Source organism: Chionomys nivalis, chromosome 5 (assembly GCF_950005125.1).
Source record: "Chionomys nivalis chromosome 5, mChiNiv1.1, whole genome shotgun sequence".
In the NCBI taxonomy this organism is placed as follows: Eukaryota; Metazoa; Chordata; class Mammalia; order Rodentia; family Cricetidae; genus Chionomys; species Chionomys nivalis.
Genome location: NC_080090.1, coordinates 70,497,273 through 70,521,788, shown reverse-complemented (window position 1 = coordinate 70,521,788; position 24,516 = coordinate 70,497,273). Strand labels below are relative to the sequence as shown.

The 24,516-nt window shown below is 37.1% G+C and overlaps 1 protein-coding gene across 1 annotated transcript in view; it reads left to right on the top strand.

The window, feature by feature from the left end:
* Positions 1–24,516, top strand: part of Tpr (translocated promoter region, nuclear basket protein) — a 58,173-nt gene that overhangs the window by 3,788 nt on the left and 29,869 nt on the right. Inside the window, exons 4-26 of the mRNA XM_057770989.1 lie at positions 1,321–1,394; positions 2,645–2,741; positions 4,663–4,766; positions 4,946–5,110; positions 5,850–5,942; positions 6,748–6,828; positions 6,904–6,991; positions 8,268–8,408; positions 8,755–8,846; positions 9,752–9,949; positions 11,552–11,659; positions 12,671–12,897; positions 13,416–13,579; positions 14,126–14,259; positions 14,355–14,503; positions 15,203–15,365; positions 16,518–16,652; positions 17,083–17,223; positions 19,998–20,163; positions 22,010–22,176; positions 23,312–23,464; positions 23,846–23,962; positions 24,259–24,462. Of these exons, the coding sequence (XP_057626972.1) occupies positions 1,321–1,394; positions 2,645–2,741; positions 4,663–4,766; positions 4,946–5,110; positions 5,850–5,942; positions 6,748–6,828; positions 6,904–6,991; positions 8,268–8,408; positions 8,755–8,846; positions 9,752–9,949; positions 11,552–11,659; positions 12,671–12,897; positions 13,416–13,579; positions 14,126–14,259; positions 14,355–14,503; positions 15,203–15,365; positions 16,518–16,652; positions 17,083–17,223; positions 19,998–20,163; positions 22,010–22,176; positions 23,312–23,464; positions 23,846–23,962; positions 24,259–24,462 (3,161 nt within the window). The remainder of the gene's footprint in view (positions 1–1,320; positions 1,395–2,644; positions 2,742–4,662; positions 4,767–4,945; positions 5,111–5,849; positions 5,943–6,747; positions 6,829–6,903; positions 6,992–8,267; positions 8,409–8,754; positions 8,847–9,751; positions 9,950–11,551; positions 11,660–12,670; positions 12,898–13,415; positions 13,580–14,125; positions 14,260–14,354; positions 14,504–15,202; positions 15,366–16,517; positions 16,653–17,082; positions 17,224–19,997; positions 20,164–22,009; positions 22,177–23,311; positions 23,465–23,845; positions 23,963–24,258; positions 24,463–24,516) is intronic.

Below are 24,516 nucleotides of genomic sequence, written 5' to 3'. Positions count from 1 at the left end.
GTGCATTTCACACACACACACACACTTGTTTGCACACTCATGCACACATGTTACTTTTCCTTTTTAAAAAATATTTATTATGTATACAATATTCTGTCTGCGTGTATGCCTGCAGGCCAGAAGAGGGCACCAGACCCCATTACAGATGGTTGTGAGCCACCATGTGGTTGCTGGGAATTGAACTCAGGACCTTTGTAAGAGCAGGCAATGCTCTTAACCACTGAGCCATCTCTCCAGCCCCCACATGTTACTTTTCATTAACAAAGCTTGCCAAAAAAAATGGTAGTAAAGGATTTTAGGAAAATGACTGATTTCAGCTTCTTTTATGAAGTTCTTAGAAAGGAAGGGATAAACATAGAGATGAGTTCTTTCTTGGTGTGGACAACTGTATTTGAAGTGTGTATACCATTACACATGTGTACATCTGGAAGGTATTAAATAAAACAAAATAGAAAATTTTTGTTTTTTGTTTTCCTTTTTTAAGGATGCAGTTTTTTTTTAAAAAAAAAATGTTAAATGTGGAGATGGTTCAAGTGATTAAGAACACTAACTGTTCAGTTCCCAGGGCCCATAACCTTCTAAAATTCTAGCCCCAGCATATGTGATAACTTCTCGCCTCCTTGGGCACATGCACACACGGCATCCACTTAACTCTGGCACACACATAAAGATAAATCTTTGTAAATTACTCTTCATAATGTAGCGTTTGCTTGTTTCCTCTTTGAGGTAAGGTTGTCCCACCTTGTAGGCTACACTGGCTTTGAACTTGAAGCTGTCCTCCTGCCACGGCCTCCCAAATGCTAGGGTTTAAGTGTGTGCCAGTACACCTGGCTTTAGATGCTTTCATGAAAGAAATTTTCAAGTGTGTATTTGTCCTACATAACTGCGTGTTCTAAGGAGGAGAGGTGAGTATATGGGAAGATACATGCATCATGAGTGCAGACAGAGTGCAAACATAATTCTTTCTTCTTCATGCTTTTTAGTAATTAAAAAAAGCACAGAATTTCAGATGTTTATTAAGATATGTAATGAATGTGTTTTATATAGTTCAAATTATATTATGAACTTAAATAGAAAATGCATTGAAAAACTGGCATTGCTAATTATACTACAGATTGGGAGTAGAATTATTAAGTTTGATTTAAACTTTTGATCTGGAATACAGTAAGAACAGAGTGTATTCACAGATTTGGAATGTGGTTATAGATCAGTCTTTATGGACTCCAGTTCTTCATTTTGAAAATGTATAATGGTGGCTGTTGGGTAAAAATTCCAACTTTCAGTTAACGCATCTGTGTGCATTACATTCCTTCTCTCTAGATAACCAAGTAAAAGTGTTAACTGAGAAAAACAAAGAACTTGAAACTGCTCAAGATCGTAATCTAGGCATTCAGGTAAAACACTGTCCATAATGAAGCTGATTGCAATTGGTTTTCTGATCTGCTTTTATATATTAGATAGAAGGTGCAGTGTTCCACAAGAAACTGCCAGCATATATGTATGTAGATATGTACATACAATTTCTCTAAATTGATATTTGGTATATTATCTTTTGACTGGCAACCGTAGCCCAGCATTCAGCATGTTTTGCTACAGTTAGGACCAGATTTTGAATCCCTAGAGCCCACATAAATGTTGGGTTGCTGTGGCTGCTGTTTTATAATTTCAGGGCAGGAAGGAGTAATTGATCCCCTGAACTAGACTGTAAAAACAGTATAGATTCTCTTGGTGTACTCTGGTTTCTAGTGAAGCGTTGCCTCAATGGATAAAATAGAGAGCAATCAAGGATTCACAGCAGGCACCTGTGTTTTGTGAGCCACCTACCACTCTGGCCCTTGTTTTTTTTTTTTTTGCGGGGGGGAGCATTCATCATTTTGAGTCAGGGTCTCTTTCTAAATAAATAAATCTGTTTTTAAAATGTTAAAGGGAAATAGAGGCAAAGGAAATATGTGTAAATGGTGAATTGTTTCTCAACTTATAGCAAGATGTAATTTGTTTCCATTTAAAGTTTAACGTTCTCTATATGAAAGTTGCAAATGAGTCATTAATTCTGTTTTTAATATATGACTACTTTCAGATGATAGGGATATTGTTAAAGAGAAAACATGCAGAGGAAGTATACTAAATAAATGAATGAGAGTACAAAATGTTTGTAGTAACAGAAAAGTGCAGGTTAAAGATGATTGTTTCATGTATGTGTTGGCATACATTTCACCACTCCTACTGTTTGCTTACGCTGGTTCAGTGATTGCTATTGTTGCGTATAACTCTAAAAGCGTCTAAGTGATCATTGACCTCCCTTGAGGAATAATTTGGACTAAAGCACAAGTGCAGTGATAGTTTCCACCATTTATTTTTGAAGACAATTTAGAAGTCTATTAAATACCTAAATATAAAGGCTATGTAAGTAATTAAGTTATTTCCATTTGATGAATGACACATTCATAAGCCTAGGAAAAATGTTTTTAAAAGTCAGAAATATACATAGACGTGTTGAGGTTATGAGTGTTTCTTAACTTGTTGGTACCTAAGTTGTGGAAAAGAAAACATTTTTAAGTAGCTGCTAATGTGAATCGAAATGATGATTCAAGCACTTGTTTTGATTTTTCAACTGATGTTCTTGAAACATGCTGTTTTATGACAGAGCCAGTTTACAAGAACAAAGGAAGAATTAGAAGCTGAAAAAAGAGACCTAATCAGAACCAATGAGAGACTATCTCAGGAAGTTGAATATTTAACAGGTATGAAGAAATGTTTGTGCCTTTAACTGTATTCTTGTTACTGGTGGTGCAAGGAGTTACTTCTGTTGCTGATATTTCTTGATTATTTTCCTTTAGTGTGGAAGAGTTCAGTGTAATAATTCTGTTGTTTTTTTCATTTTCTTATCTTTGAGACATTATCAAAAGATTGGCCTGACATCATATCACCTGCCTTTAAATTCTAGCACTCAGGATGCAGAGGCAGGCAGATTTGAGTTTGAACTCAGCCAGCCTTGCTCAGTTTGCAGAGTGAATTGCAGAACTGCCAGGACTACATAAAGAGACCTGTCTTGAAATACGTAAATAAAGAGTTTTAAATGGCTGGGAAGTTTACCCATGAAAACTGGGTGTAGTTGTAATTTGAGCTATGTTTTACATGTACAACTCTGTAGTACAATACTATTTATTTAGTCATGTTAAACTTCCCAGACCTTCGTCACACTTAATAGCCCAAGCTGACTTCAGATTTATTCTCCCAAGTGCTAGAATTACAAGCATATGCCACCATGCCTGGTTCCTACAATGCTATTTATAATACCAAGTTGAAAACTGTTTAATTTTAGAGTTATAAATGCTGAACTTCCATTCATTTTATTAGATACCTTTATTATCCATAAACACTATCTTAGAACCTAAAAGAAAGCCAGTGTTTTCAAACAAGCTGGAGCATGGGGAGCTTGCCAGTGGCTGTGCCACTGAAGAAAACTCCCTCCTTCAGCAACCATTAACTGCCAGTACTTCAGAAAGGGGAGGGTGAAGCCTCATGGGCCCCAGTCCCTTCTGTGATGAAGTGTTAACAGGGACCAGTCTCCTGCAAGTGTTGTGCGGGTAACCGTATCTACAGTGAGGTCGTGCATGAGTGTCGGCTACTATAATTAAACTCGGTGGACCATGACAAGAAGCCATGCCCGGGCTGGAGAGGTGACAGGATAGAAATGGACTTCTGGTGAAGAAGACCATCAGCAGAAAAGGAAGGAGATAGGGGAAATAGTGAACAAAACTACTAAATTCATTCGACTTGTATGAAACTGTCAAAGAATTTCTAAAATAGAAAAAAAAAACCAATTTAGGATATAGGAATATAAAATGTATCAACATGCTATGTTTGATATATTTAAAACTCAAAATAATTATTGAAAACTCAAAAATGTTTTAAACAGTGAATTATACTTTCCCTTGGACTTCTTTTTTTAATTTCTATAAGTAAGGAAAAACTGCTCACCTACCTGTGTTGTGATACTGAGAGGTAATACTCAGCTTGGTACCTACTTTCCAGTCAGAGAAGAATGACTTCAGGGTATTTGTTAATTGTGTTGATTAACTACTGGCATTTGGAATGATTAAATAAATTATTTTCAAGAAAACATGGTTATTAAAGAACAAGAAGTATTAAATATGCATTTTTGTAGATTTTTATGAGTCTGCTTTTTAAATGGTTATCTTTAAAACTTTTAGCTCTTTAGGAATCTAGCTAGAAAGTTAAAGTTAATTGTAGTATTTATAAAATTAAGTAACCATTAAATTAATTCACTTGGGTGGGTGTACAAACTTTGATTTTACCTGGTGCTTGCAATTACATTTATGGATTAGAAAGCTGACTCAGTAGTTAAGAACATTTGCTGCTGTGTGATTTGGTTCCCAAATCAATTACCTGTAACTCCAGTTCTAGCGGATTCACATAACACACAGTATACACACACACACACACACAAATAAACAATAAAATCCAAAGGTTTTGAATAGAAATTTAGTTTGTAATTAACTATAACAAAACCAAGCTAAAATAGGGGAATTTAGAACCACTTAGTTTGTAGGTTTATGAGTCTAGTAATATATTTTGATCTTCGTTCACGCGAGTGTTAACTAGTCGTTATTCTTAAATGCTCACTCTCATCCTTTCTAGAGGACGTTAAACGTTTAAGTGAAAAGCTTAAGGAAAGCAATACAACAAAGGGTGAACTTCAGTTAAAGTTGGATGAACTTCAAGCTTCTGATGTGACTGTGAAGGCAAGTAATAATTGATTCCCAATGACTGCAGATTCATATGCTAAGGATCTATTTGTTACTGTAATTTTTGTTCTCAATAATCTATATTCTGAAATGAAATTCATGTGTCCCTGAGCTACAAATGAAAGAGTTTTTTTTTAATAGTTATACTTAATGTTACTTTAAAAAAATTTTTTTAGTACCGAGAAAAACGCTTAGAACAAGAAAAGGAGTTGTTACTCAACCAGAGTTCATGGCTCAATACAGAATTGAAAACCAAAACTGATGAGCTATTGGCTCTAGGAAGAGAAAAAGGAAATGAAATTTTGGAACTTAAATGTAATCTTGAAAACAAGAAAGAAGAGGTAAGTAGTACAATTTCTTTATATTGGGCATGCATGGCATTTGTGAATTTATTAAGTGACGGTGTCCTGCGTGGTTAGTTACAAAACTTGTACTAACAAGGTTCAAGAGTCTTTTGCTGGATGGTTGCCAACAGATACAGTGTCCAGGTTGTACATCATGAAAGGACTGACTGCCATCATGAGTTGATGGTCATATTGGCGTCTTTCACGAAATCCAGTAAGCTGATCTTAAAATTATCTGAAACTTGTATTTTTATGAGAATCTTTTCAGAGGATTTCTTCAAAAGTAATCAGTTTTTAGTTATATCCACTGTCTGAACTAGAGATGATCTTTTTTGGGGGGGATGAAGTGCGCTCAGTGGTGTTTCTTGTGTGAAGCTAGAGTGTTGTCCTTCTGTTGTAAAATAGCAAAGGGTAGAAGGGCAGGATGATCTACTCAAGGCCTTTCCCTGGCCCCTCAGTGCTCTTTTAGAGACTTATAGGTAGACTTCAGCTTGCGCTGGGCTCATAAAGTGCATGGTTGCTTGGCTGATGGGCTTGAGCAGGAACACCATGGAAACTGGAGTGTTTACTAAAGGAATTTCACCACATTGCAGGCAGATGACAGAAATAAGATCTTACTTTCTTAGTCACGCATACTTATAAATTACTTTTGGGGGGGTTATTTTGCTTTTGATAGTGCAGATTTCATATTAAATTGTTCTCAGTTGTTATGACACCTTCCCCCTCCTGTTTTTAGGTTTTGAGACTGGAAGAACAGATGAATGGCTTAAAAACATCAAATGAACATCTTCAAAAACATGTGGAGGATTTGTTGACAAAATTAAAAGAGGTACCTACAACAGCTTGAAAATACTTTCTGTTTTGATCTTTTATTTTGTTGTGGTTTGGTTTAGTTTGATTTCAGAAAGAGTCACCATGAAGCCTAGGCTGGCTTTAATGTCTTGCTACGTAACTCAGAGAGCCTTGGGCTTGTTTTGTTTTTTAGAGACAGAGTTTCTAGGAGCCTGTCCTGGAATTTGCCCTGTAGACCAGGCTGTCCTTGAACTCACGGAGACCTGTCCACCTCTCCCTCCCATATTCTGGAATTAAAGGCGCACACCACCTGGCTTTAGTTTTTGGATTACAGGTGCACTCCTGTCGCATCTGCTTTTATACAGTGCACTCTAGTTGGGATTCACCCGATCTTTCTGGTGGATTATTTTTGGATTCTTGGACACTGCCAATGGAGCTACATGCCAATCCCTGTAATAAGTTTCATTTACAAAAATATTAAAATATGTATGCTGGTGATATTTGATAAAATATTGTCGAATATTTTTGGATGAGATCTTACTATGTTTCCAGGATAATCTGGACCCCCATCTATAGTTTAAGGTGACTTCAAATTCATAATCCTCCTCAGTTCCTGAGTAATAAGATTATCTGCCTTGAGTACCACTAATGGCATGGTTTCATCTTTCTCCGGGAACCTTCAAACAACCAGAATGTCTCCAAATGCTTACTATCAGAAATCTGTTTCAATTATTATCTTTACAAAATGGACTTTCTATCTTGATGTTTCATAAATATCTAAATAGTGCAAGCTGTACTTTCTAATGTGCAGATTTGATACGTTTGGGTTTTATTTTTTTTAGGCCAAAGAACAGCAGGCCAGTATGGAGGAGAAATTCCACAATGAGTTAAATGCTCACATAAAGCTCTCTAATCTGTACAAGGTAAGTACTCCACCATACACATCAGCATTCTGATGTTGATACTTGGCTGGTGGTGACTTTATGATTAACTTCTAGAGTGCTGCCGATGACTCAGAGGCAAAGAGCACTGAGCTGACTCGGGCCGTGGATGAGCTGCACAAACTTCTGAAAGAAGCTGGAGAAGGTACGATTTAGGCTATGATAAGATGATTTCATTTGCGGGTAAAAAGTACATTTCTGTTTAGCTGGTTTAATTTAAAAGTAAGGCTTTATTGGGGACAAAATTAGGTATGGAATAAAGAACGCAGGTTCAGGAAATTTATTTTAAAGTAAATAGTCTATTTTAAAATAGAGATGATAAGATGGTAGCTTGTTTTTCTCTTTCATCTTAGAACAGTTTGGGTACTCTCCTTACTCTGTAAGTTTGCCTTCCTTTTCCAGTTGTCAGTTATTAAACCTTGAGGGTTTTCTTTCCCTCACTTTATGTGTGTGTGTGTGTGTGTGAGAGAGAGAGAGAGAGAGAGAGAGAGAGACAGAGACAGAGAGAGAGACAGAGAGAGACCCCATAGTGGATATAAAATCTTATATGCTCTTAGAGATTCTAGTTCACCAAATGATAAACCTCAGATAATCTAAGTGACTGCCCATTCAAATTACATGCGCCTTTATTTAGGTGGTAGGCTTTTAGATTCATAGATTTCTTATTAAAATTTCAAACTAGCAAAACCTGTAAAGTTTCACAGTTAAATTATGTCAAACCTGAAGAAAACTCCCAATGAAAGATAATTTTAGCCACATGTATATAAACTTGTATCTCAAGAATTGGTGCCAGGACCCATCAAGGATACTTAAGGATATTCAGTTCTCTTATTTAAAGTGGTATAGTACTTGCTTGTAATCTACACACATCTGCCGGTCTCCCTTAAGTCAGCTTTAGGTTATTCACAATACCTAATACAATGTAAGTAGTTCTGCTTTATTGTTTACCAGATGGTGACAAAATAGTGTACATATTCAGTACAGGTACGGGGGGGGGGGAGTTCTGGTTATTTTTAAGCAACAGTTAAATGTATAATGTGGAATTTAGGGAAATGGAAAGCCGACAGTGTTTATGATCTTTGTCTTTGTCTTTATCATTAGTTATCATTTCTACTCATGTTTTGAACTAAAGGCCAAAATTGTTTCCAAAGATGTGTCTAGTACCCCCTTTTCTGCCATTTATTTTCCTAGTCTCTTGTGTTTTCATTGGTAAGAGGTGTTGAAAAGAGACCAGGCCTGTCAGATTAAAGCATTTCAAGGCTGATAAGGAGATCTAGGACTTCCAATGGATAATACCCATCAAGTGTGGTTTCTTTGTAATTTAATGTTGTCTCCAGAGGGAAAGATTCTATGTTATGGTTAATAAACTGCAAGATTTTTAATGATGTATTTCAGTATTCTCTCTTTAAAAATGTGTTTAGCCAACAAAACTATACAAGAACATCTTCTACAAGCTGAAGAATCTAAAGATCAAATGGAAAAAGAAATGCTTGAGAAAATAGGGAAATTGGAAAAGGAGTTAGAGAATGCAAATGACCTGCTTTCTGCCACCAAACGTAAAGGTATGACTAGCACATACTGGTTAATTCCTTGAGCTGCTAAAACCTATCTGAACATGGCAGCTTAAATTAAAATAACAGTATTTCTTTTTCATGCTGAAATATAGGAAACTTAAGTGATTATTTGAAAAATAACACTCTATGTCTTCAGCATAATCAGATAAAAGCGCCATTTGATCACATCTGATTAATTCCCAGAACAGTTAATTATAATCATGTGGTCTTCATATTTGTGTTATATTTGAAGTACAATAAGTAAAATGCATTTAATGTCATTTATCCTTCACTTTAAATATTCATTAGTGACTTTCAATTTTTCAAAAAGGGAAAAAATTTTCTGTTTGCCCAGGGGCTATATTGTCTGAAGAAGAGCTTGCAGCCATGTCTCCCACTGCAGCAGCTGTAGCTAAAATTGTAAAACCTGGCATGAAATTAACTGAGGTAAGAACGATAGTAGATTCTGTCACTATTACAGATGTCTGATGCTTATCTCACTCACCCCATTTTATTCTTAAATTAACTGAGGTAAGAACGATAGTAGATTCTGTCATTATTACAGAAGTACTCAGATGTCTGATGCTTATCTCACTCACCCCACTTTATTCTTAAATTTTATCTGGTGACTAGTAGATCTTTTCTTTTGTTTGTTTGTTTGGTTGGTTGGTTTTGTTTTGTTTTTGTTTTTTTTTTGAGACAAGAGTTTCTTTGTGTGACTATGGTGCTTGTCGGTGGGCCTTGAACTCACAGATATCAGCAAGCAGATGTTTCTTAAGAGATATTCTTTGGTCAGTTATATGATAAAAGAACAGATACTTGGTTCTGTCCTCAAAAATCTGTGGTGAGAGAAGTAGCTCACAAAGTTGTCGTTCGACCTCCACATACACACTATAGCATGCATCTGCACACATAGATGCATCATACACACACATACAATAATGTTTTAAAAATAAATGGGGATGTTGGGGCTAAAGAGGTGCCTCAGTAGTTAAAAGTGCCTACTACTGTTGCAGAGGACCCGAGTTCAATTCCCAGTACCCATGTCAGTCCACAGCAGCCTGCCTCAGCTCCAGGGGACCTACCATCTTCTGACCTCCTCACGCCCCTTCACCCTTAGGGACATACCTCTCCTTGCCCCCCGTACACACATATACATATAATTAAAAGTAAGAAATAAGTCTAAACAAATGAATTTTTAAACTATGTTTAGTTCTTTGTATGTGGCATGTAACAAATACTTCTGTTTTGTAACTGGTGAGGGATGTTTGCTGTGAGCCTCCGTAGACTTTATACTGTACTGCTGTTGTTACCCTTCAGCCAAGTCAAATGACCCCCTGTTCTGCTTCCAGTTATACAATGCTTATGTGGAAACTCAGGATCAGTTGCTTTTGGAGAAACTAGAAAATAAAAGAATCAATAAGTACCTAGATGAGATAGTCAAAGAAGTGGAAGCCAAAGCACCGATTTTAAAACGCCAGCGTGAAGAGTATGAGCGTGCACAGAAAGCTGTGGCAAGTTTATCTGCAAAGCTTGAACAAGCTATGAAGGTTGGTTCCATTTCTGAACTTGAGCTATGCACAGCTGCTAACAGAACATCTTTTACTGGGTAGTTTTTCCTAGAGGTCTTTGTGCCCGAAAAGCTTGAAGCTTTGCGTTACACCCCCACCGGGACAGTTTCCCTTTCACTCAGCTCAACTGTAAGAGTCTTCTGCATATTTTAAGGCAGTTGAGAGGTAAACCTTCATGGACCACTCTTCAAATGTTTTAATAGAGCAATAGAACTTTGCAAATTTAACGTAACCATTTTTTCTTAGATGGTTTTGATAGCCTGTCTAGAAATGGCTATTATGTTTGACATTAGGGCACAGATTTTTTTTTATATCATTTTCAAAATTTAGCCTTACTGTGCATTATTTTATAATAGTTCTTTTGCCATGTTAAGAGTTCCAAGAAGTTCATGAATACTCTTTGCTATTGAAGGTTATGTTTTACTTAATGATTAAAGCTAGTTTATGCTAGATTTGTGTAAGAACTTTATTGAGAAAATGTAGATAAATGAATTTATTCTGCTATTATTAATTTATTTTCTTCTTGGAGAATAGGAGTAAAATGTACGCTTAATTCAGAATTAAATCTTTTCTTCTGTTATAATTTAGAAACCAGTAAAATGCAGGCGTAGCTCATGAAGTCTTGTTCTATCAGTCATTTACTCATTTTGTCCTAAGGGACTGTTGGCAGTCTGACAAATTACTTGCTAGTGCTGTTTTCAAAGAGGTCTCTTAGGACCAATTAGATCTTTAAGGTTTTCTGGCGTCTGAAGTGGGGGTAATTAAAGGGCAGAAAGACTTACCAATTAGAATAGCAGCTTTCCCCTTAGAAACAATTTGTTTCTTCACTTTCATAATAATAACAGAAGGGCTTAAAGGTCATTTCTGTATATTTTCATAATTGGAATGTTCTGTCCGCAACATGTATCATGTGTTCTCTAGTGTAAATCTTCAGTGCTTTTTTTGTGAGATTCTGATGTTAACCTAACTGCATCTACAGTGCACTGTAATGCCTCTTGTTTTGGGCTTGGTAGGTTTAGGAATGCTGTCTTTCATGAGTGTTTGTGTCCTTTTTTGTCACATTCTTTTCCTCTTGCAATTAACTTATTCATAACTTCTTAAAGGTTCATGGACCACCAGGATTATATTTTAAATTATGTGAAAATAACTGTATGAGCCTAAATATGGAGATACAACAGATATTTAAATCCATCTGGTTTTGTTCTCGTGGCCTCTAAACCTCTGATGCTGTGATGTGCAACTGCAGAACCCTGTGCACCTTCCCCGTGGCCACTGTGTAGTTGCTGTTTCTTTGTAAATGTGCTGCTGATGCTTTTAACCAGGTCTTCTGTGTCTTGCCCAGCATATTTAATTTTGACATTTTCAAGTTGATCAGTCTAACCATAATTACTACTGTTGATCCTCTGGGGGTCGTTTAGTAATATACTGAATGTGATATTATTTGCAACGTTGTACTTGACAGTAAACTTGATAAGGGTACAAAATGTTTGGTGGTCTTTTACTCACACACACACACACACACACACACACACTCATCCTTGAAGGTGATCCTGACTTTCCACTTATTTTTACATTTTAAAGGAGATCCAGCGGTTGCAGGAGGAAACTGATAAAGCCAACAAACATTCATCAGTACTTGAAAGGGACAATCAGAGAATGGAAGTGCAAATCAAAGATCTTTCACAACAGGTTAGAATATTTTGTATGCTTTCCGGGTTTCTTTGTAATACTGACTGCTCTGTAGTGCTTGAGGCTGTGTCCTAGTATCTAAGACAAACCTTCTGAGAAAGGTGTAAGGTATTCTAGTCGATTAGTCAGAGCATTCTAGTAGGTGTAGTATAGTCTTGTCATTGTTGTCTTAGAGCTGTTCGATTAATTTTCAAATTGTGACATTTACAATGAGTCCACAAACTATTGAAATAGGTGGAATTTTCCTTTGTTGTTTTCCATCTCCCATCTTCCCAGGCTGCGTTAGCAAACTGGTACTTGCTTGTTTCATGTCACTCATGTATCAGTGCATATCTGAACATGTGTGTGTTTTGCTAAATTTAATTATACTGGGCCGGGCAGTGGTGGCGCACACCTTTAATTCCAGCACTTGGGAGGCAGAGGCAGATGAATCTCTGTGAGTTCCAGGCCAGCCTGGTATACAAATGAGTTCCAGGACAGCGAGAACTGTTATGCAGAGAAACTTTGTCTCAAAACCAAAACAAAACAATAAACAGAAATATACTCTGCATTGCTCATTATTCTGTTTTGTTTGTTTGCTGATACTTCAAGTTAACCTTGAACTCTAACTGTCCTTCCTCATCTAAGTACTGAGTACTGGGATGTCAGATGCATATTACCTTGTGTGCTCTCTTTACCCTACCCTATAAAATAAACACAAAATAGTTACTCATAATTTTGTTTTAGAATAATAACCAGGTTTCTGGAATTATAATTTTCTACTTTTTAGTAAGTTTTCTTTATATTATATATAACTTTCATTTGAAATTTTCTTAGATTTTTAAAATTTAAAGTGATAAATTTTGATTTTTTTAAGATAATATATGTTAGCAATAATTGCTTTTTTGTTTAAAATTTTTTCAATCTTTTTATAAATAATGCTATCTTTTGAAATTTTTCATTTCTTCTAGATGGTCCCTAACCTAAGCTTATAATAGTAACTATTTTATAACATTAAATTTTCATTTGTAGATTAGAGTTCTCTTGATGGAACTTGAAGAAGCACGGGGTAATCACGTAATTCGTGATGAGGAAGTCAGCTCTGCAGATATAAGTAGTTCATCTGAAGTAATATCGCAGCATTTAGTATCTTATAGGAATATCGAAGAGCTTCAGCAGCAAAACCAGCGTCTGTTATTTGCTCTTCGAGAACTTGGGGAAACACGGGAAAGAGAAGAACAAGAGACAACTTCCTCTAAGTAAGCAGCAAGCTCATCAGTGTGCTGAGCAATACTCATTGGATACTGAGGATATAGTGACTTAGGAAAATAATGCTAACTACTGTGAAATTATTTTTAATGGGGAGGTAGACTTCAGTTTAATGTGACTAGTGCTAAAATAAGTAAAAGCCTATCAATAGTAATGTGTAACTTGATAAACTTCATCTAAGTTTTAAGAAACAAGTCTTCATGGAAAAGGTATGTGGGCTTTACTCAAGTAGCATACTGAACTTTTATAAAGATATATAATGTATTAAGGAAGAACGGACTTAAAAGCAAGAACATTGAAGTTTAAGTTGGTTTAATATTGACAAAGCTTTTTCAGATGCTGTTTAGATAGGTCCTGTACAATAGGAACTGTGAAAAGTGATTATCAGCAGAAGAAAAGGGAAAGGATAGGAAAATAGTAAACATGAAAGTAGAAAGTATCTAGATGATATATAATAGAAACTGTACTCACCTCTGAACATGGACCCACAAGTATCCATTTTCTGCAGAATTGCTGAGCTTCAACACAAACTTGAGAGCTCTCTCACTGAACTGGAACAGCTCCGTGAGTCACGACAGCATCAAATGCAGCTTGTTGATTCCATAGTTCGTCAGCGTGACATGTATCGAATTTTATTGTCACAAACAACAGGAATGGCCATTCCATTACAAGGTAGGCTTTATTATTATTTCAGGAAAATATTTTAGAAATATACTGGTGAATAGGTTCTATAACAAAGGCAATAGCTATTCTAATTCATATTGACATACTGCTAAGAAATAAGAAATCAATGAATACTGTTGGAAATATACTTCCTAGAATTAGTGAGTTGCAGGGTTTTTTTTTCTTGTTTTATTATTTTAATTTGTAATTAAATAAAAATACAAAACCAGGAGTAATCTGTAGGTGGGTGTGCGCAGGCGTGCGCACATGCACTCACACGTAAAGGCAACTGTGTGTGTGAGGTCAAAATAACTAGTGGGAATTGGTTTTCTTCTCACAGTGTATGGGTTCCAGGGATCAGACACAGTTCATCAAACAGCTTTTCCCACTGAGTCATCAATCTTTAATAGTTTTTAATAGTGTTATTCTCTGAAAACTCCAGTAATAATTTGATTTTCACTTCTTGATTTAGTAATGATGCTTTTGCAAATAAATCTTAAAACTGATTATGAATGCAAGCTAAACATTTTATTGGTCTTTTCTATTTTTCTGAAGCTTCAAGTTTAGATGATATTTCTCTTCTATCAACTCCAAAACGTTCGAGTACAGCACAGACTGTTTCTACTCCAGCTCCAGTACCTGTCATTGAATCCACAGATGCCATAGAAGCCAGGGCTGCCCTGAAACAGGTAGGGGCTGTGATACCTGGTTAAGGTCAAAGGTTAGTATCAAACTGAGTTTTTAAGGAAAATAATATCAGCCCCTAATGATCTACCATATTTAGTTGCAGGAAATCTTTGAGAACTACAAAAAAGAAAAAATAGACACTGAAAAATTTCAGAATGAGCAGCTAGAAAAACTTCAGGAGCAAGTCACAGACCTGCGCTCGCAAAACACCAAAATTTCTACTCAGCTAGATTTTGCTTCTAAACGGTAAATTTTCTTTTGTTTGAGAATGAATAGACATTTCATTATACGTATCAGTCAGGTTCCAGAATTAATGTACAATAGTGTTACTTTTCTTTGGAACATGGCTCAGTTTAAGACACTGTCATACCATACTTCATTCCTTAGCATTGACTGCAAATTCTCCTCCAGGAGTGAATTTAGTAAGTTGAGGTTCATGTAATGAGTGCTGCTGGTTTCCATTCCTCATATTGTTTCTAGAGCTCTTTCTGGGGGAGGTGAAGAGTGTGAACTTCTTGAGACAGAGTCTCACTGTATAGCCCTAGGTACATAATACTCAGTCAGTTAACCATGCTGGCTTCAAGCTGGTCGTCGTCCCGCCTTGGCCTCCCAGTGCTGGTATTGTGAGTGTGTGCCTCTCACACTGTATAGCCCGGGTAACCTTTAATCAGTAACCAGGTTAGTCTCAAACTTGAGGTAGTCCAATGCTAGCTAGTATTATGAGTGTGTGCCACAATGGCTGTCATTTTTGGAGCTTTTCCTTCATTGTGGTTATGTATTCAAATTACACTGACATTGTTTTCAGTACAACTTTTAATAAGTTATTCAGTATGAAATACTGTCTTATTTATAACTGCAATTTTAACCTCTAAGTGAGGGGAGTATGGAAGGTTCAACGTTATTACACAATTCAAAGACCTAAGAATTATTTGTCTTTATTACCAGTTATGAAATGTTGCAAGATAATGTTGAAGGATATCGCCGAGAAATAACATCTCTACAGGAGAGAAATCAGAAACTCACTGCAACAACTCAGAAGCAGGAACAGATCATCAACACAATGACACAAGACTTGAGAGGAGCCAATGAGAAGCTTGCTGTTTCAGAAGTGAGACTAGTACCCGCCCCTGACTGGCTTGTGTTATTAGTGACATTGGATGGCATTGCATTGTGTGGGCTACAATACATATTTTCCGATAGTCTATCTATATCTATACAACACTTCATATAAAATTTTAGTTGAACATTAAAAAAAGTCATAGTCCAGATAAATATAAAATTGGATTTTGATAAAAGTAATATACCATCAGTTTTTGGTTTTTACTTCATAAGCTAGGTGCTATTTGTCATCTCTGTTAGGAGAAATGTGTTCAAGAACCTAATAAGTAATTTGCCTCTTGAAATAATTAGTGGGACTTGTAGTCACTGTTTGAGTTTGCCTGCTACATTGCACTTTAAAAGATCTTGCTCCACTTCATGATAGGAAATAGGAACATTTTTTTTTCAAACTGATAGTTTTAATTTTTATGATTGGCAGTTAATATTACTCAGGACTAAGTCCAAATACTTTGAAAATACTGAATTTCAAGTCACTCTTACATCTCTCTTGAGACAATGCACTCTTTCAGGAAGAAAGGAATTCTGACTAGATTAGTTACTACTAGGAAAGAAGTCCTTGGAAATGAATTTGGATTACAGAACTTAAGTTATGTTAATTTGATAATAACATAGTTACACACATAAATGTTCTGGTGTTTTGGGTATGGGGTTTTGCATCATTTTATTTTTGTTATTTTTTTTTAATTATGTGTAGATGTGTATCTGTCTGTTTGTGGATATATGCATGTAAGTGCAAGTGATTGAGGAGACCAGAGGTGTTGGATCCCCTCAGCTGGAGTTAGAGAAGGCTGTGAGCGGTTGGTGTGGGTGCTGAGCCTTCTTGATGAGCAACTGATGCTCTTAGCCACTTAGCTGTCTCCAGCTAGGATTATACTATTTTTAAAGAATAACTTGTTAGAGCAAAGTAATTGCTACTATTAGTGTTAAGTCATAAACATTTTCCTTTGGTTTGTTGATATTCCCAATCATTTTTGCTTATATTCTATACATGAAACTAGAAATTATATTTCCTTGATCAAGGGATGTAGTCTAAAGTACATTAAGAAATACATAGTAAAGAAAAGTTGATTTTAATTTTGTAAGTGTATTACATTTGACACAATATTTCCCAACATTTTTTTTCTCTTGTATTCATTTTAAGGTAAGAGCAGAAAATTTGAAGAAGGAAAAGGAAATGCTTAAATTGTCAGAAGTCCGTCTGTCTCAGCAAAGAGAGTCTTTATTAGCAGAACAGAGAGGACAGAACTTATTGCTGACTAATCTACAAACAATCCAGGTAATCAAATGAAAAACACCTGAAGTAGTAGTATTCTTTGTACTTTCTTAAATTTCCTAAATAGAAAATTTATGTTCTTTTTTCCATCCATTATTATGATCATTTAAATTGGAGGTGTGATAAAAAGAATTTTTTAAAGAAAATTCAGAAGGAAAATTGACTGAAACAATGTAATTGGCATGTCAGAGCCTCACAGCTATTTACTATATATATCACTGCTGTACTGTTTCTTTCCTCCACTCCCACACCATTAATGAATGAGTATTTTAATATGAGAAGTTGCCAATACTTCTTTGGAAGTCTACAAAGAAAATCTTTTCAATTCTAACTTCAACATGAACTATAATTTCATAATTCTGTATATCCTCTAATGTTGTTTGTTTTACTTTATTTCTTATTTGATAAGCATCTTCACTTCTTTTCATCTCAGGGAATACTAGAGCGATCTGAGACAGAGACCAAACAAAGGCTGAGTAGCCAGATAGAAAAACTGGAGAACGAGATCTCTCACCTGAAGAAGAAGTTGGAGAATGAGGTGGAACAAAGACATACACTTACCAGGAATCTCGATGTGAGTATCAGCTTCTGGGTGTGCAGTTTTTAGGTACTGTTACGTGCAGAAACATTATTTAAGTTGAAACATGATTTTATAAAAGTTCTTACAAACGCTTAAGTATTCCTAGTAATTTTTATTCTTTGAAATCTTACTACATTTATGTAATACATAGTCATAACTGTTCACTTCCTCCTTCCAACTGCTACTGTTTTCCCCACGTCATCTCCCTCCCAACTTCCTGTCCTCGTTTTCTTAAATTGTTATTAATAATCCCTACTTCATTAGTGGTCCCCATAAGCCCATTTCTGCAACCTGTAGCCACATCCCCAAAGGAGAATGGTTGTCCCTCCTTTAGCAGCTATCAGCTGCCAGTAACCCCTTCCTCATCTTTGCTGCATTTGCCGGGTTTGACTTGGGTACATATTGTGTACGTAGGTAACCTCATGTTTGAAGGTAATGTATACAATAGCCATGTCGTGACCAGAGTCAGCATTTCAGTTTGCCTACCATCACCTGTTGCTCTGTTTCCGAGATGTTCTCTGAGCCTTGGATGGTGGAGAATTGGTATAGATGACCTGTCCAAAGCTGAACACTCATGGGTCTGCATTAATCACTGTGCACTGCAAACAATAAGCTTCTCTGACCAAAGTTGAAAGTAGCACAAACCAATGGGTATAAATAGCAATGATTTAGAATGCAGTTTGATAACATGACCATTTAATTCAACAACAACAATAAGTTTCTACCTGGGGATATGAGCTTCCCAGTCCCCAGGGCTTTTGACCAGCCTTACAGTGCCAGGCATGGAATTTCTCCTGTAGAACATCCAAAAGCAGTTTTATTACCCCATAACCATCATGCCATTGTTGCACTGGTGGGCACTTCTTGCCAAAGGTTAGTGTTACAACATGTCTAGTACTGGGTAAGAAAGAACATTAATGTCCTTCTCACCAGCCCACATAGCACCATCTGGTATACAGTGTAAGCTGTCCTCCAGGTAAACAGTTTCCTGACCAGCTTAAGGTTGATGTCTCTGTCCTGCAGCTAAAATGAGTGGCGTCATCAGCTATAGGATCTTAACTATTACTTAGGATGGACAACCGATAGCATTTTGTCAGGAGCCTTTATAACGAATTGTCGTGGGCCATTATGCAATTATAGCTTATAGCAATTGTTAATTCAGATGTCAGCCCACCAGAGAAATTATTCTTAGATTGAGGAACCCTGCCAAGCAGGGTCTCAGGGGCACTGGCTCTGAAAAGTATTGTTTTCATCTGTAACTTGAACAATAACAGCTTGAACAATAGCAGCTATGATATCTGTGCATAACAGATATGATACATTTTCATGTGATATGTACATGTAATCTCATGATTACATCTCAGTCTTATGGGCACATCTGTCTGTGGGTAGTCAGGAAGATGACTTGATTTAGCTATGTAGTTTGATATAGAAAATACACTATGGCGTGCTTCATAGCTAGATATATTTGTCCCCCAACGACTGTGCTCTTAGAAGCCTGCTTGCTCCTTTGGCTCAGACTAATAGCACCCAATTAGCTACACTTTCACCTCACAGCAAGTTCAAACTAGACTAAAGGCTTTTTGTGAATAGATCATAAGTTTAAAACTCTACAGCTATGCACAAGGTCATGGTCACAGATGTCCAGCCAAGGTTGCTACACAGAGCACCCTAAGAAAAGCATGCCAATTCTTCACTTGCCAGTCTGCTGATAATAGACCTATGTCTCAAAGTTTGTCACTCGGCACTATGCTACCCACTCCCCTTCCCTAATGTGATTATAGTCTATAACTCCTGTAACCTTGGAACCTTGTTTTACCATGGCAATATCATACACCATAGAAATAACTTTTTACCAATGAGCTCTTATAATCTTTATATCACTTCAAGGTTCCTGTAAGGAGAAGAGATTTTAGAATCAGTGACCCTGAGACCCTACCTGGCAGGGTCTTCCGTCTGAGAATAATTTTTCTGGAGGCTGACATCTGAATTATCAATTGCCATAAGCTGTAATTGTTTCATGATCCACGCTAGCTCATGATAAACGTTCTTGACAGCATTAGTCCTGGGAATTTCTGACCATAAGAATTAGATACTGAATGTTTTGTTTGGAGTTTTCCTGAGCTTTATTCTGAAAGGCAGTAAAGTTAAAAATAGTTGTTTCTTCCCAGTGTTGCTTTTCATGGTGTATTACGCAGATCCAGAGTGGTGCTTGGTTTAGATTTAGTTATTCCTCACCACTAATGCAAGCCCTTTGTAAAGTACTAGCTCTGTGGTGCAATGAGTATTTTTTTTTCTCATTTGGCTACTCCTAACTTTCAGTATTAGGCCCTCTTTATTCTGACTTGTGATAATTTCACAAACATGCACATCTCCAGTGTTCTGGACATTGAAGAGTTGCCCTCTGCTGCAGGGTCTCTCTCTGCACAGTTTATCTCTGCTACTCTGTGGCATGAACTAGAGATGTGTTTTGGTCCCCAGAAACTTTCAAGTTCTATGTTCTCAATTAGGGAATCTGCCAAAGTCTCATCATTTTCTTTCTTGTGATATATTGCAGAGTCTATTTCAGTAAGCTAGGCTATTCTCTTTCTTACACTAGAAATCATGACAGTAACATGGGCTTTGTCTTTTTTAAGAATTTCAGGGAGTCTACCCTTGCTACTGAGTAGGGGTTCTAAGGATCCTTAGGAAATTTCTTTTAACCTCTAGATACATAGGAGCTTACATACAGATCATTTTTATACTGTTAATGCATTTGTTTCTTACAGGTTCAACTATTAGATACGAAGAGACAGCTAGATACAGAGATAAATCTTCACCTGAACACAAAAGAACTGTTAAAAAATGCTCAAAAGGAAAATGCTACACTGAAACAGCACCTTAGCAATATGGAAGTCCAGCTTGCTTCTCAGTCCTCACAGAGAATTGGTAAAGGTAAAGAGAGGAGCTTGGTGTAGTACTAAGAACAAAGGAAGCTTCTGTAAGCTTATGCCCTGTCTTGTAAATAAATCCCCTCTTTGTGTATACTAATGAAGGCTGAAGAAACACATTTTACTTTCCAAGTAGAAAAGCTCAGTTTGGGGCTTATAATTAATTTGGAAAACTTGGAAATTCAAATAGTTGTTTGACACCAGGCTAAGATATGTTTTGAGTTCCAGTCTTTGAAGCCGCTGGCTCTGGGTATGGAGTGGTATATTTTTCTGTGACTCAAACCCAGAACATTACATATATAAAACAAATTCTCTCCAACACTAAAACCGTTTATTGATACTTAAAATTTATTTTTTAAATATGCGCTTGTCTTAATTGGGGTTGTTACTGCCATAAAGAAGCACCATGACTAAGGAAAACTCTTACAAAAGGAAGCATTTAGAGAAATCTTACATTTCCAGAGGGTTAGTTCATTGTCATCTTGGTGGCAGGCAGAAAGTCATGATGCTAGAACAGTCAGTCCCTGAAAGTTCTACATCCTGATCTCCAGATCTGTGATTAGAGAGAGGGGCCATGAGCCTGGCGTTGGCTTTTGAAACTCTCAAATCCCACCCCCAGTGACACATCTACTCTAACAAGGCCACATCTTCAGTACCTCCCAGTAGTTCACCAACTGGGAACCATGCATGCAAGTATATGAGCCCAGGAGGGGCGTGTTCGTTTCATTTAAACCACTACAGGGGTTTTTGCTAACTCTATGATAAGGTACTGTCAAAAATTTCCTAATTTGTGTTCGTTAGTGTCCTCAAATTAAATATTTCATTAGATTCTGCTGTCATGCACAGATCTGCTGTTTCAAATTTAAAACTTGTTTCCATACAGTCTATATTAGTTTGATAAATAGTAGGAAAACCTGGTTGCTGGTGTATAATACCTACATATTTAGATATAGATGTTTGGTACTTGTTTAACAGATATATTACTATCTAATAATCCCTTCTTACTGATATTTTTTTAATTTTTATTTTTCCATTCAGTTATTTACACTTGCTTCCCTCCTACCAATTCCCTCACACTCCCTCACATCCCCTTCTCCCTCTCCCGCTCTGCTTGAGAGAGGACCGTGAACCCTGCCCTGTGGGAAGTCCAAGGCCCTCCCCCCTACATCCAGGCCTTGGAAGCTGTGCATCCATGTAGGCTAGGGTCCCAAAAAGCCAGAACATGCCATAAAAACAAGTCCCAGTGCCTTTATCAATGGCTTCTCAGTTAGCCCCCATTGTCAGCCACAATCAGAGAGACCGGTTTGATCACATGCTCATTCAGACCCGGTCCAGCTGGATTTGGTGAGCTTCCATTAGAACAGGTACACTGCCTCCTTACTGATATTTTTATAACAGCATTATTTTCAACCTGCAGTTTTCTTGTCTATGTATTTTAGACAAAACAAAAATTGGAATAAATTAAGATCTTGTTTGATAATCTCAAATATTTTTGTGATGAGACTTCAGTCATTTGAATTTTTGGAATCAATGAGATAATAGAATACTTTTAGCTTTTCCTTCCTTTTTTAGACCCTGGCTGTCTTGGCTCTGGGTGGCCTAGAACTTAACTATATAGATCATGCTGACCATGAATCAGCGATATACCTACCGCGTGCTAGTATTACAGGCATTTGCTGTTATGCCTTGCTTAATTTTTATTATGATATTTAACTCGAATTCAAACACACTTGATAATTTTAGCCTTAATCCTGATTTCATGTACTCTTGATAGTAGCCATCCATACATAATTCCACTTAAAGCATTAATTGAAAATATATATTTTATTAGAGCTTTTTATGTCTTCCAGGTCAGCCGAGTGACAAAGATGATGTCGATGATCTTATGAGTCAGCTAAGGCAGGCTGAAGAGCAGGTCAATGACTTGAAGGAGAGACTCAAGACCAGTGCTAGCAATGTGGAGCAGTATCGGGCAATGGTGACTAGTCTGGAGGATTCTCTCAACAAGGAGAAGCAGGTATGTATATTGTGCTAAATTAAGAACTTACTATGTGTAAAGCAGCAGGGTATGGATTAAACTGGCATTATTCTTCTTACTGCTGGAAAGTACTTGGTTCTAATATAATAAAAACCCACAAAACTTAGAAAGCAAGGAATAGGTTCAAATCAGACATGGAGGAGAATGAATATGAGTTACCTGCTGCATGTACATGCTTCACATGACAGGTGACAGGTGGGCACCTGTGAGTAGAGAGGCATGTAGATAATCAAAGGCAGGAAACAGGTGTCAAGCATCAAAGAGAGACTTGACAGGCTTCAGGTAAATATGTTAAATTATGTCTGTGAGCTTAGGTGGGATCAATGGTTTGCATTGTGTCATAGTTAGAAATTGTTCTTTGTAGTGGGAGCTGCGGGCCTGCTTTTAGTCCTGCCTGGCCCCTACACGGCTAGCTTTACACCAGAAATAACAACACACAGATTGTATTCATTTAAACACTGCTTGGCCCATTTCTATTCATGTGTGTAGCACCCCAAGGTGCACTTACCGGGAAGATTCTAGCCTACGTCCATCCTGGGTCAGAGCTTCATCGCATCTGCTCTGGAGAGGAGAGCATGGCATCTGTCTCTCAGAGGAGCTGCCCTGCATCTGAGCTCACTTCCTCTTCCTCCCAGCATTCTATTCTGTCTACTCCACCCACCTAAGGGATGGCCTATCAAATGGGCCAAGGCAGTTTGTTTATTGACAAATGACCTTCCTCCATCAGTTCTTCAAAGATTAATGTAGATTGAGGATACATTGCTGTGGAGGCTATAACAATAAGGTCACCATTTTAGAAAGTTCTTTTGTAATTGGCATCAGTGGATATCACTGTGTAAGGACAATATCTTTTAATGAGAGACCAAGTAGATTTGGGCAAATGTATATGAAGCTGGACAGGAAAATAAGAGATTTGGACTTCAATACTAAAAAGAATAGGTTGAAAGAGAAGTTACGCTTCTAAATTTATATGGCATATCTGCTTGGCTAATTGGCATTTTACAGGTTCTGTTAGTATAAGACAAATTATAACTTTAGTTTGGTTCCATTTAGGTTGAAAAAAATTACATAAGATTTTCAATCCCTTTTGTTTCTTACTGCTTATATGATGAAGGTGACTGAGGAAGTACATAAAAACATTGAAGTTCGTTTAAAAGAATCAGCAGAGTTTCAGAATCAGTTGGAGAAAAAGTTGATGGAAGTAGAGAAGGAGAAACAAGAGCTTCAGGATGACAAAAGAAAAGCCATCGAAAGCATGGAACAGCAAGTGAGTTCACTAGGATCTATAGTAACTTTCTTCCCTAAAAGTTTGAATTCTCTTTACTAGTGCATAAATTATACTTTGGCTTATTTCAGTAGAAAATTGGTTGAATGTATACCCATCAATTTTAATTTTATATTCCCGTTCTGTGATCTGGATAAACTTCCTTTTGAAAATTTTAGACTTTACAGTTGCTTATCAGTGCTACCTTTTAAGAAGCTCTGCCTCAGATTTTTTATACTGGTAGGCAGAGCAGTAATACGGATTAGTAAAAACTAGAGTATGTCAGATTATAGCTGTGTTCAATTTATTTAATTGGATAGTTGGGCATTTTTCTTAAGTATTTCCAAGTTTGTTATTAACTCTGACTTGCTCTCGTTTGTTTAGTTATCTGAATTGAAGAAGACACTGTCTAGTGTTCAGAATGAAGTACAAGAAGCTCTGCAAAGAGCAAGCACGGCTTTAAGTAATGAACAGCAAGCCAGGCGTGACTGTCAGGAACAAGTGAGTGTTCTAACGCTTCTGAGCAGTAAGCTTCAGCCTCTGTTTGGATTTCAGCTTCTGCGTAAAATGCCAGACACATGAAACCCCAGTGCTGCGGGAGGTGGAGGGATGCTGACCAGCAGAAAGGGTGCAGTGAAAGACCCCGCCTGGGAGAGCTAAGGTGGAGAGTTCTAGAGCAGGACAACCAAGTCCTCTGGCTTTCACAAGTGTTGTGCATACACAGAAAAATACATTGTGTGTGAAAGTTTTAACTTGGTGGATTTTAATCTGTGTTGATGGGGGATTGTTAATTACAGGCTAAAATAGCCGTGGAAGCGCAGAATAAGTATGAGAGGGAATTGATGCTGCATGCTGCTGACGTCGAAGCTCTGCAAGCTGCCAAGGAGCAAGTTTCAAAAATGGCATCAGTCCGTCAGCACTTGGAAGAAACGGCTCAGAAAGCAGAGTCACAGCTGTTGGCGTGTAAGGCGTCCTGGGAAGAACGAGAGAGAGTGGTGAAGGTACTGTTGCAGATTACAGTAGAATGGGAGAAATGAAAGTTTCTGTTGATTTTT